This window comes from Carlito syrichta, unplaced genomic scaffold (genome assembly GCF_000164805.1).
Source record: "Carlito syrichta isolate Samal-C Ts95f unplaced genomic scaffold, Tarsius_syrichta-2.0.1 Scaffold301816, whole genome shotgun sequence".
In the NCBI taxonomy this organism is placed as follows: domain Eukaryota; kingdom Metazoa; phylum Chordata; class Mammalia; order Primates; family Tarsiidae; genus Carlito; species Carlito syrichta.
In genome coordinates, this window is record NW_007245912.1 from 332,443 (window position 1) to 345,716 (window position 13,274).

The following is a 13,274-nucleotide window of genomic DNA, read 5'->3' on the forward strand; positions in this document are numbered from 1 at the left end:
ATTTAAATATTATGTAAACTACAGTACTATTAAAAACAATCTGATTGCATAGTCAATTTATGTACTCATTGCTTATGATAAACTGATAATTCGTTATCATGAACATAACCAGTACTTTTCATGTTTATTATTTATATATATTTATGCTACAGTCACTCAAAGGTAAAATCATTTAGTTTTATTGCTGCATAGAGTGCCAGTATTTTTATTACTTTAGGTGAAAATTTAAACCCAACATGTGAGATTCTACTATTGAAAGAAGTAGATAGAGATTTCTATAGAACTCAAATGGTATATCTTTTCTGATGTCTGTAAGTCTTACTGCCTTCTCTTGAATGTCCTATGTGCATCTCAGACTCAACTGTCCAGTGGTAAACTTATCATCTTCATCCTTCTCTCCAGCCTACTTCTTTTCATGTGTACCTCTTCAATTAATGGCACTCAGTTGCCCAAGGTGGAAATTTCTTTCACATATCTCATCTGATTACCAAATCCTGCCAATTCTGTTATAAATAACTTAGCCCATCTGTTTCTCTTTGTCCTTAGCATCCTTGCTGCTTTCTGGCTCTATGGTTCAGCATAGCTTAAATTCTTTAATTAAATTATACAAGGTAGCTGGGCACAGTGGCTCCTGCTTGTAATCTTAGCCCTTTGGGAGCCAAGGTGAGAAGATTGCTTTAGGCCAGCCAGGGCAACATAGTGAGAATCACACACTGCCCATCTCTACAAAAATTTTTAAAAATTAGGTTTATGTGATGATACAATCCTGTAGTCCCAGCTACTCCCAGCTAAGATGGGAGGATCCCTTGAGCTCAGGAGTTTGAGGTTGTAGTGAGCTATAACCACACCACTCTACTCCAGCCTGCGTGACAGAGCAAGACCCTGTCTCTAAAAAAAAAAATTCTATCTTGTTTCCAGTTATCTCAGATATTGTTACTTTTGCCTGGAGTACTTTCCTTGCCTATTGTTCTCATGAAACCATTACTCTCATTTTCTTTGAAACTTTTCTTGTCCGGGTGAGGTTCCCCCCTATAAACCCTCACAACACTCTTAACTTTCCCTACTGTAACACTTCTACGGTGTTATGGGTCTCCCAGGCTAGTCAGGAGTTCTTTGTGGTCAGAAATTGTCTTGTTCATGGTTGTTTACTGAGGCCTAGCACATGAAAGATCCTGGATAACTATTTAATGAATCAGTTAGTCCCCCTCAGAAACAAAACTACTAAGCATGATAGTTTCTTTTAAAAGAAAAAAAAACCTTAAAATCTGGAAAAAATAAAACAGGAATGCCATTAAATTTCATTTATTCATTAAGTTTTTTAAGAACTAATTTTGTCCTAGGTACTGCCCACCAGCACCTCATAGTATAGAGGGAGACAGATGGGTAACCACAAAAAGAAAGTGCTTAAGCAAGAATGCCTGGGACTGAGGTATCTTTGTTTGTTTGTCAGAGTCAGAACACTTTTTCCGAAGCTGTTTGGATAAAAGATCACAAAGGACAATGCTTGCTGTCGTGGACTACATGAGAAGACAAAAGAGGTAATGTAAGTTTTGCTTCTTGAGTGTGGGGATCTAGAAGTGTAACTTGTCAGCTGCTAGCTAAATTTTAACATGATTTTAGGTTAAGATGCTGCAGAGTACTATATTTAACTTGTGTGATATTTATATCTCCTTGCAATAATCCGTCTTTAGGGCAGCACTGGTTAAATCCGTGTGGGAAACTCTCAGTTCTAGTTCCAGCTGTACCAGTTAACATGTTGCCTTTGCTAAGTCAGGCAGCCTTTGAGCCTTAGTGTATTGCATCTACATTAGTGACTAAGAAAGGAACACGTGATTTTTCCAAGTCACTTTTAGTTGTGTTACCCTTCTTTTAACTTTTCTCTTTGGTTTTAGTTCTTACAAGTAAATGATAGAGTTGTGTAAATAACTCCTTTATGTATCTTTATTGTAAGATATGTTTGTTTACTGTGTGCCATAGTCTCAAAATCTATGGCAGTACTGTGCTATGTCAATGTTTATTTTCTTGATTCTGGTAAATTGTTTTACCATATAGTATCCTTGCTCCTGTTATTTTTCTTGACATTTTTAACTGTATATAGGAATTGCTAGAATGGGTAATCTCATTGATCTGTTAAGAGTTGATCAGAACTCTGAAGAAATAGTGCAGTAGGTCTGTCATTTGAATAGGTAGGAATTACTATCTCATGAGTGTATATGGTGGTAGTAGCTGTGTCTGGTAAAGAATGGGAGAGAAAAATGGAAAATATTTTAGCCTAAATGCATTTATATCTTAAAAAATTGATTTCTCTGTATCCTTCTCATACCATTCCTCTCCCTTAGTGGAAAAATAAGTTTTATGCGTTTCGGTGTTTGTGCTTCTGGTTAGAAAGTTGCTGATTGACCCTACTGTTTTCTACCAAATTCTCTCCTGATTTCTATAGTTAAGAAGCTTTAACGTAGCTGGGAACATCTGTTTTCTTGGTGTTGGGACCTAGTTTTACCTTTGAGTCATTCATTTCAGATGTATTATTGGGGTAGAATGGTGTTGACATTGGCAAGACTTGGAAAGATAAACATTTTTAATATCCAGTTTTATTTCTGAATAAGACCTTAAAGGTGATTCCTTGAGAAAATATAAATGGGACATAAAGAAAGGGTAAGGACATGAGTTCAAGTTCTGGCCTGTACTTAGACACGTAAGCTCTTGACGTCTTTGAACCTCAATTTTATCATCTTTAAAAATTAGAATAATGCCTACCTTAATGTGGGGGTGGGGCCAGTTTATGGTCATTAAAATAGGTGAGGTATGTAATGTGCCTGACATTCAATAACTGTAAGCTTCTTTTCCATAGACAAATTATTTCACTTCTCTGAACTTTAAGTTCTTCAGAAATTGTTGTATAGTAGATACTTTATTCATCAGCTTCACAGGCATTATTTTTGCAACTACTCTCTGAGGTACATGTTGTTATAGGATTTGTAAGTGGGGAAACTGAGACTTCAGAAGTTAAGACCACACAGCAGGTAGTAAGTAATACAGCTGGATTTGAACCTAGTTGTATCCTACTTCAAAGCCAGTGCTCTTAACCACTGTCATATCTCTATAATGTTAATTGTGAAAAAGACAATATCTTATTTTCTTGATTCTTGTAAGTTGTTGATAAATATATTCTCTTCTTCAAAACTTATGTAGCCAGGCACAGTGGCTCAAGCCTGTCATCCCAGCACTTTTGGAGCCTGAGGCGAGAGGATTGCCTGAGCCTGTGGGTTCGAGACCAGCCTGAGCAACATGGCGAGACCTTGGCCCTATAATAAATCAAAAAATTAGTCAGGCATGGTGGTGTGCGCCTGTAGTTCCAGCTACTTGGAAGGCTGAGGCGGAAGGATTGTCTGAGCCCAGCAGGTCGAGGCTGAGGTGGCCATGAGCAGTGTGCCTCTGCACTCCAACCTGGGTGACAGAGTGAGACTCCAACTCAAAAAAATAAAAATAAATAAATAAAAATAAAAAACCAAAAACTTATGCAATAAATTAAGAAGAAAATGAACCACAATAGGAAAGACATGTAATTGTATCTTAGAAGAAATAGAATATTTTTATTAAATTGACTTTTTTTAGAGGATGTATATCCTGTTAGCTATTCTGTGTGTCCTGTTCTTAGCCTGTGGTATGTGGATTTCTTGGTGGAGAGATATGAACCCCAAATATGCATGGGTTGATGATCTATATAGCCTTTATAAGATTTTCTGATGGGTTTAAAAGAAAAAAAAAAACCTCCCAAAAATTTAGAACTAGGACTCTTCAGTCATGTTATCTTATAATGTGTTTAGCTGTATGTTGGAGAAATGTAGTTTTGGTTATTTGAATGTAATTTTCTGCTTAACTAGTAGTTACTACCATTGAAGTCTATATCAATATGCTTTTTTTTTGACACTGAAGTTTAAAAAAATAGAATTACGTGTTTAATTTTTTTTAGACCTTCTTCAGGAACAGTTTTTGATGACGCTTTCTGGCTGGATTTGAATTATCTGGAGGTGGCCAAGGTAGCTCAGTCTTGTGCTGCTCACTTTACAGCATTACTCTATGCAGAAATCTACACAGATAAGAAAAGCATGGACGATCAAGAGCAAAGGTAATGGAATTTAGAATTTGTGCTTTTTAAAATTGATGTTGACGCTGTTTCAAGAAGGATGTATAGTAAAGATTTATTTTGCTCTCTGTTCCCCACTTAAAAGACATTTTGGATAGAATTTTTTTGTTTTAAAGTGAAATGATAATAAATTTTTAAAAAGAAGTAATTCTGTTCTGAAACAAATAGGAATGTTTATTAATGCTTACTTTTCTCTGTTTTCTCCATAACAGCTAGCATTGGGAACTTAATGATCAATAAATGTTTTTCAAATGATTGAATAATTTCCTGATTCTAGTCAGATTAGGTTTACCATAAATCTCTCTACTATGCAAGATCCATTTGTTGACTGTAAAATAATGTGATTGATTGCTTTCTGTGACTACCTGTATTTCTGGTAAATTTAATTTGTTTTCCTCTGATTGAGTTAGAACTCTCATAAGAATCTAATAATTATAAATCCTAGATCATGGTGAAAAACAGAAAAAACCACCAAAACAGTAGAAGAATAAAAAATACATACTTTATTATCCCAACTGCCCTCCTCAAATCATTTGCAATAGCTTAGTGTTTATTTTTATGTGTAGTCTCACTTTCCCACCACAAAATTAGTCATTATATTAAGAAGTTGAAATAGCAAAGATACGTTATATTGATACATTTATCATTCTTGCCACTCTTAATTCTTACTTTAGATTGTTAATGAGATGGAAAAAACATGGTGTTTACACTGGAAAATCAGGAACCAGAATGTATATTCTAGTCCAAATGTAATTAACTTAGTAAATTTGAGCCAGTTTCTTAACTATCTGGTTTAATATTTAGTTTCTGCTTTCCTATTGAAAACAGTTATAAATTAACATATAGATACAGTGCACAATATGTAACTGTTATGTTCATGATTATTATAAACTTATTATGAAGACAAGTTATCCTTTAAATATATAATGAGTAAGAAATTGATTACTGCCTATTCTTAGAGTTTTTATCGATTTTACTCAGGTCCTGCATACTTGCTAGTGTAATTATAATCTGAATGCACATTAGTATCTTAGTTCTATAGGATAGTATTTCTTACTAATTAGAAGTGAATAACTTATCTGTTCTATGAGTATAAATAAAAGCACCTTTAATTTGAAGGTGAATATTGTATAGAATTAGTAGTTTTTTGCAAAATTACTTATTTTAAAGCAGATGTGCCTAGATTTCATTATGATTAACTTTAGGAAAGAGTACTTGACAAATAGGGCTTGCTGTTTGCCTTGACCTTTTGTTTTGGTTTGGTTTTTTCCCCCAGGTGTCTGATGGGAATGGAAAGGCAAATAGAGTAAAGAGGTGTCTAGAGATTAGGGATGCTAGTTTTCTTCAGTAGCTCAATTATGTGAGCTGAGGGTTTGTAAATTAAAGTGATCGAGAAAAGCATATTTGAAAGTAAAATACAGATCAGCAGTTTCCCAGCTTTGTCAGTTGGATTTTAAAAAATGAATTGCTCTCTTAAATTTCCTATTTAAGACGTTTAATAGCAAAATTCTTTACACTAGGTATTCTAGAATATATCTGATGTTTTATTTGTTAACTTGTTCCTAAGAAAATATGAGATTTGAATTGTAGTGTCCATGCTTTTTTAAAAAATAAATAAATTCAGAACACCTTCAAAGGGAGTGGTATCTGAGGCAAATACTGGCTATGTCTGCATCTTTCAGCTGTATTGTGAAAAAGGTGACAATTTAGAAAAGGCTATTTCATTTGTGCTTAGTGGCAGAAGTTTGCAGCAACCAACTTCAGATTGCAAATGTTTTAATATTGCTAAATTAAGGCAGTGCCTGATAGAAGTCCTGGCTACTCTGCAGGTGTTTGTTGCCTGGATGAATTGTAACCTTAGATTTACTGTCCTTCCCACTTTCCAAAATTTCTCATCCCAAAACTAAGCTTTAAAAATAAACATGCAAATAAAGAAAAAAAAAATATGTGATGTATCTATACCTCAAGTTTATAAAGCAAAATAGAATGTTGTCAGCAGCATTGTCCTCCGGTGCTCTCTCCTCTGTTCCACCCTTCTGTAGTTCTTTCAAAAGTTAAATGTCATCCTGAGTTTTTGTGTTTTATCATTCCTTTGGATGATATTTTGACGTATATGTATAAACCCATAAATGTGGTTTAGTTGACCTATTTTTGAGCATCATAAGAAATTATGCGTGTAGTTTTCTGCAACTTGTTTTTTTCTTCCGTACTTTTATAAGATTTAACTATACCGTGTGTTGATGTGGTTCTTTAATTTGTCATTGCCTTATAATGTACCATTGGGAGAAGATACCACAATTTATTTACCCATTCTCCTGTCAGTGACATATATCTTGGCAGAATTACTGAGTTGCAGGATATGCAATGTTCAACATAACTTAAAAGGCAGTGCCAAATAATTTTTTTTTTTTTTTGAGTTGGAGTCTCACTCTGTCGCCCAGACTGGAGTGTAGTGGCACGCTCCCGGCCACCGCAGCCTCGACCTGCTGGGCTCTGGCGATCCTTCCGCCTCAGCCTTCTGAGTAGCTGGAACTACAGGCGCGTGCTACCATACCTGGCTAATTTTTTGATTTATTGTAGAGATGAGGTCTCGCCAAGTTGCCCAGGCAGGTCTCGAACCCGCAGGCTCAGGCAATCCATTCACCTCAGCCTCCCAAAGCACTGGATTACAGGCTGAGCCACCGAGCTACTTTCTTAAAGTGGTTATACCAACTTGTATACTTATCAGAAATGTAGTTGGTAAGGAAATGGATCAGTAGGAAGCCTTAAAGTTGAAGAAGGAGCCAAAGTACAACTATCTCTAGTTTGAGTTTAAAGAAGGAAAAAACCAGAGTGAGTGTATAGGTAAATATTAGAGGCACTATCCCTTATGTTAATAATTACTTTGTGTTTTGGATTATTGTTGGTATAGATACCATGACTGTCATTAAATAGGCCTGTCTCTTTATAAATTGTATTTTGGCTTATAGCTTTCCCATATATAGGAGATTATTATTAAAATATAATTTTCATTCACAGATTGATTTCTTTTTCCATCCTAGGTCTATATGGTATTATGCTTATAAAATATAAGTGGTTCATTCTGTCGTTTGTAACCGTCATTAGTTTTTTTTGTCAAAGTATATGTATCCAGAAGTTTCCAAATAGTATGTCTCATTAAAAGAGGTACTCTTTTGACGAACAGAAGTCTTACACTTGAAGAAGGAAGCCAAAGTACAAGTATTTCTAGTTTGAGTGAAAAAAGTAAAGAAGAAACTGGAATAAGTTTACAGGTAATTTAGAGGCTTTTTTTTTTTTTTTTTTTTGAGTAGGGGGGTCTCACTCTGTCACCCATACTGGAGTGCAGTGGGACCATTCTGGCTTACTGCAACCTTGACCTCCTAGGCTCAGGCGATCCTTCCTTAGTAGCTAGGACCGTAGGCATGCGCCACCATGACAGACTAATTTTTTTTTTTTTAATTTTTCGGTAGAGACAAGGTCTTTGTTATGTTGCCCAGGCTGGTCTCGGACTCCTGAACTCAAGCAGGTCTTCCACCTCACCTTCCCAAAGTGCTAGGCTTACAAGCACTGGCCTACACAGTTAAATACTTTAAGTGGATATTTATAACACCTGAGCTTATGGAAATGGCAGCAAGAGGTGGCTACAAAATTATTTACATAGTACATTATGTACTACAGTTAATTGCCTGCAGTTACTATTTAAAACTGCATCTTTACATTTGTTTACATTTCTCAACTGCAAATGACGCCATGTACCATTTATAAGTTTTGATACATTTCAACTTTTTATACTATGTTTGTGTATATTTTGTGGTAGTAAATGATGAAATAGACTATAACCTACATTTATTTATTCATGACATACCTAACATTTTCTTAATTTTTTTGCTGTTTCCAAGCTGTGCAGTTTGTGAGTTTTTCATATTGTCGTAAATCTTCAACAATTTTTCTAATATATTTATTGAAAAAAAACCCACATAAAAGTATGCCTACACATACGGTTCATATTTATGTTGTTCAAGGGGCAACTATTTTTCAGTATCATTATATTTGACTTGTATAACATAACATTTAGAGTTGGGAGTTCGTGTTGGTATTGATGCACATTAAAGTTTGCCAAACTCATAATTATATTTTTTTCCCCCTCTGATTTTTGTTGTTTTCAGGATCTCCTCTTAGAAATCTATAGAAGCATAGGAGAGCCAGATAGTCTGTATGGCTGTGGTGGAGGGAAAATGTTACAACCCCTTACTAGGTAAATTGATTTTTCTAGATGATGGTATAGTGATTCTGTTTATGAAGGAGTTACATGTATGTAGAACCCAAAGGTATTTTTATAATCTTTTCTTATAGACTACGAACATATGAACATGAAGCAATGTGGGGGAAAGCCCTTGTAACATATGACCTTGAGACGGCAATCTCCTCATCAACCCGCCAAGCAGGAATAATTCAGGTACTTTTTTTTTCATTGCTTTGGTAAGACCATCACTAGTGTAGTGCTGAGATTATATCAGTATGTCAGCCAGATAAACTAGCGATAAAGACTGATTCATTTTTAGTACATTAGGCTAAAAATTTAGAGGTACATGGGAAAGTTGGACTTGTCACTGGCCTAAAAGATAGTTTCGATTTGCTGGTCATAATACTGCTAGCTGATAGTAGAAAGCATTCCTTTATTGTATGCAATACCAGGTAGTATACTTAGTGCTTCACATGGAAAATCTCATATGAACTATTTCTCATAGTTTGCATTAGCATTGGTTCCACAACCTATTGTTTCTAATACTGGCTAATATTCCTTTTCCATTCTTCCATCAAATGTTAGAGCCCCTTGAGCTCTATCTTTGTGTTTTTTGGGAAACACGTTAATCAATATTTTGGGATTTTAAGTAATGTAACTAAAATTTTTTGAAGTTAATTTTTATGTTTGCTGTCTTTTCTTTAGTTTTCTATTGGTATTTTTTGATTACTTACTTTTTCTTTTAAAAACTCATGTTTAGGCCTTGCAGAATTTGGGACTCTGCCATATTCTTTCCATCTACTTAAAAGGATTAGATTATGAAAATAAAGAGTGGTGTCCTGAACTACAGGAACTTTATTACCAAGCAGCATGGAGAAATATGCAGTGGGATCATTGCACTTCTGTCAAGTAAGAATAAGTTTGACTTTTCTTCCCCCTCTTTCCAAGTTGTAAATAACAACTGTTTTTATCTTGCTCTGTGAATGTAACAGGAGTTGTGTGTACTGTCTTTTGTAGATATTGCAAGCTATAGATATGTCTAAATGCGTAGGTAAGATGGCAGTTGGCAGTTAATGCACCTGGGCTTGAATTTCACTCTCTTCTTTCATTACGGCAACTCCACCCCCACCCCTAAATATTTTTTAAAATAGAAATATGAGGAGTATTTTATTGAGAATCCTCTTGTTGTCTGTTGGACTGAGGCATCCAAAGAAATGCAGAAGCATTTCTCTTTTCAATGCCTGCTACTAACATTTTAGGTAGTAAGGCAGCACTTTTGTTGGCTGGATGGTCCACAAGGGACTGCATGTTTCTATTTATGAATTATTTTCTTTTACTAAAAGAATAGTTGCAGCCGAGCTCGGTGGCTCAGCGTGTCATCCCGCGCCTTTGGGAGGCTGAGGTGAGTGAATTGCCTGACCCCGCAGGTTCGGGACCACCCGGGCAACTTGGCAAGACCTCATCTCTACAATAAATCAAAAAGTAGCCGGGCGTGGTAGCGTGCGCCTGTAGTTCCAGCTGCTCAGAAGGCTGAGGCGGAAGGATCGCCAGAGCCCAGCAGGTCGAGGCTGCGGTGACCGGGAGCGGCCACTGCACTCCAGTCTGGGTGACAGAGTGAGACTCCAACTCAAAAAAAAAAAAAGAATAGTTGTATGCAATTACCCAGGAAGATTAGCATTTATAGCCTGTATGTAAAGTCCCCATGTTTTCTGAATGAAGAGCCAAATATCTAATCTAGTAAAGGATTTCATATTTATAAAGCCTTTTTCTTTTTCTTCTTCTCCTTTTTTTATTATGAGACAGTGTCACACTGTATCACCCGGGCTAGAGTGCAGGGATGCAGTCATGGCTCACTGCAGCCTCGACTCCCCCAGCCTCTGCCTCCTAAGTAGCTGGGACTACAGGTGTGAGCCACCGCACTCAACCAATTTTTTATGTAAAATCTTTTGATGAGATATATACTAAAAATTTAAATCATCTTCAACTATGTTTAGTTGCCTTTGTAGAAAATAATTTTTTAGTAAGTGGAGTGCCTTTCTGATTTCTGTAAGATTGTTGTAAAACTAGAGGTATGGCCTAATATTTGTAAAACATTATGCCTTATGAGTTGGTCCCTGCTTGCCTCTGTGGATCAGCGTGTCTGTTTTTCCTCTTTCCTCCTGCACTTCAGCTCCACAGCCTCTGGGGTTTGATCAGGCCCCTCCCCAGGGGCTAGCCTGTGTCTTCTCCTTTTTCCCCAGCTCCATGTGGGTGGCTCCTGTCATTCAGGCCCTCCTTTAGTAATGTCCTATCTTCAGAGAGACCTTTCTTGACAACCCATTCTAAAATGGCCACCTGGCTGTTCTGTTTTGGACCCTGTTTTAGTTATCTGCATGTCCCTTGTCGCTATCTGATTCTTTACTTATTTACTGTCAGTCTTCTCCATACCAGAACTAAACTCCTTGGGAGTGGAGACCTGACCTGTCTTATCTACTAATGGATCCCCTGGGTTTGGAACCTGGTGCCTAGTGTCTGGCACATAATAGGTGTTCATTGAATACATAAATGAAAGTAGAGCATGTTTAGAACCAGGCAAGATATCTGTGAAATGTCCTTTTTTTTTTCTGCTTGAAGAATTCAAGTGACCCACAAAATTCTTCATATTTCTTCCCAAAATTTCTAGAAATGCATTTTTAGAGTGCAGAAAGCTTAATTTTGGTTTTAAAATTGTGGTCTTTGGTGAAATACTAGTACGTGTATATCTGAAGATTGTCTGTTTTTAAATATATAATTACTTTTTAATTATTTCACAGCAAAGAAATAGAAGGAACCAGTTACCATGAATCATTGTACAATGCTCTACAGTCTCTAAGAGACAGAGACTTCTGCACATTTTATGAAAGTCTTAAATATGCCAGGTATTGTAAAAAGACAAAGTTACTGTACTTTAACATTAAATATTTAATGTCTTGGCTTTTCTGAAAACTTTTAATGTAAGAATTTGCATTGATCAAGAGATAAAGACTTGCTGTCTGTGGTCAGTGTTTCCTTGTCATTTTCTGCCCTCCCTCAGCAAAAACTCTTTTTGGGAACCCAGGTCAGTTTTTTACCCTGAGTCTTCAAGAAAACTTTAGTGACTCCCACTCCTTGTTCTCTTCCTATACAAGGGTCCTGAGAATTTTATCTTGTTTCCTTTAGTAATTGTATTTACTATTTAAACCTCTCTTAGCATTAGTTTTGTAATGTATAAAATTGTAACGAACAGTTAATACTTACAAGTTTGTTTTAAGTACAAATGAGCTGAGGCATGAGGAACTACTTAAGTATAATGGGCTAAACGGCTGTAACATTGTTTTTTAAAGTAGTTAATGACTTAAATTCCATATTTATCACAGAAATATCTGCTATCATCTGAGTGCTTATTATATGCTAGCTACTGTTAGGCTCTTTCCACGTGTGCTCTCTTATCACCAGAATCGCTATGGATGCGACAAGACTTAGGCTTAGAGAAATACAGTTATATGCCCAAAGTTAGACAACAATAAGTTACAGAGGTTTATATCCAGGTCTGTTTGATTCCAAGGTTTGCAGTTGGCCCTCGAATCACTTAGGGGTTCAGGGCACTGATCCCTTCCTCTCCACGTGGTCAAAAATTCAAGTATTCCTTGTGACTGCAGATGCGTTAACTGCTACTAGCCTACTGTGGACCAGAAGCCTTATTAATAAGACAAATAGTAGATTAGCACATATTTGTATAATTATTGTATACTGTATTCTTACAACAAAGTAAGGTAGAGAAAAGAAAATGTTGTTAAGAAAATCAAAAGGAAGAGAAAATATATTTACTGTTCATCAAGCAGAGGTGGATCATAACAAAGATCTTCATCCTCCTCACCTTCATGTAAAGTAGGCTGAAGAAGAGGAGGGGTTTGTCTTGCTGTCTCAGCGGTGACAGAGACAGAAGAAAATCTGAGTGAGAGGACCATATAGTTCAAATCCATATTGTTCAAGGGTCCATTGTATTTTGTTTCCACCACTATTTTATACTCTCTGTTTCTTGTGAATATTAGTGTTATTCATATTATTATATCTAAGCCTGTGATAAGAACTGTTTACAACAAATTTGAACTTCCATCTTCCTGGAAACCTTTTCTTCGTTTTCAAAGTACCTTTTCTTTTTTGCTACTAGAGTAAAAGAAGTGGAAGAACTGTGTAAGGGCAGCCTTGAGTCTGTGTATTCACTGTACCCCTCACTTAGCAGATTGCAGGCCATTGGAGAACTGGAAAACATCGGGGAGCTTTTCTCAAGGTATGTGATTCATATGACTTTGTAGTCCTAAAGTGCAGCCTTTTTGTTTTTTGAGACAAGATAAAACTCTGATTTAAAAAAATAAAAGCTACATAGAGAGACCAGGTATGTTTCTTTCCTTTTATCAGGTTATAAACTGATTAGCCCTAGTGAACTGTGCTTTTATTTCAATAAACATTTTCAAAAATATGTATTGTAAAGATTCAGATTTTAAAAATTCAGCTTAATTGTGCTTTCCTCTTTGCAACTTTTCCCCTGTTCTATCCAGATAAAATTAACTCATTTTTTTGCAAAAGCACATTATACTCCATTCTGTTTTAGCACTACATTGTATTAGTCATTTTATGTATACTCTGCCACATTAAACTAGAAGCTCCCTTAAAAGTGGGAACCAAGCCGGGCTTGGTGGCTCAGCCTGTAATCCCGCGCCTTTGCGAGGCTGAGGTGAGTGGATTGCCTAAGTCCGCGGGTTCAAGACCTGCCTGGGCAACTTGGTGAGACCTCATCTCTACAACAAGTCAAAAATTAGCCAGGCGTGGTAGCGCGCGCCTGTAGTTCCAGCTACTTGGAAGGCTGAGGCGGAAGGATCGCTGGAG

The 13,274-nt window shown here is 36.4% G+C and overlaps 1 protein-coding gene across 2 annotated transcripts in view; it reads left to right on the top strand.

Annotated features, from left to right (window-relative positions):
* ATM (ATM serine/threonine kinase) overlaps window positions 1-13,274 on the top strand; it is a 112,841-nt gene that overhangs the window by 68,964 nt on the left and 30,603 nt on the right. For both annotated transcript variants that reach the window (XM_008055297.2, XM_021711019.1), the window contains 8 exons: window positions 1,451-1,538; window positions 3,974-4,129; window positions 7,332-7,419; window positions 8,314-8,402; window positions 8,501-8,603; window positions 9,151-9,299; window positions 11,183-11,287; window positions 12,559-12,678. In XM_008055297.2, the coding sequence (XP_008053488.1) occupies window positions 1,451-1,538; window positions 3,974-4,129; window positions 7,332-7,419; window positions 8,314-8,402; window positions 8,501-8,603; window positions 9,151-9,299; window positions 11,183-11,287; window positions 12,559-12,678 (898 nt within the window). The remainder of the gene's footprint in view (window positions 1-1,450; window positions 1,539-3,973; window positions 4,130-7,331; window positions 7,420-8,313; window positions 8,403-8,500; window positions 8,604-9,150; window positions 9,300-11,182; window positions 11,288-12,558; window positions 12,679-13,274) is intronic.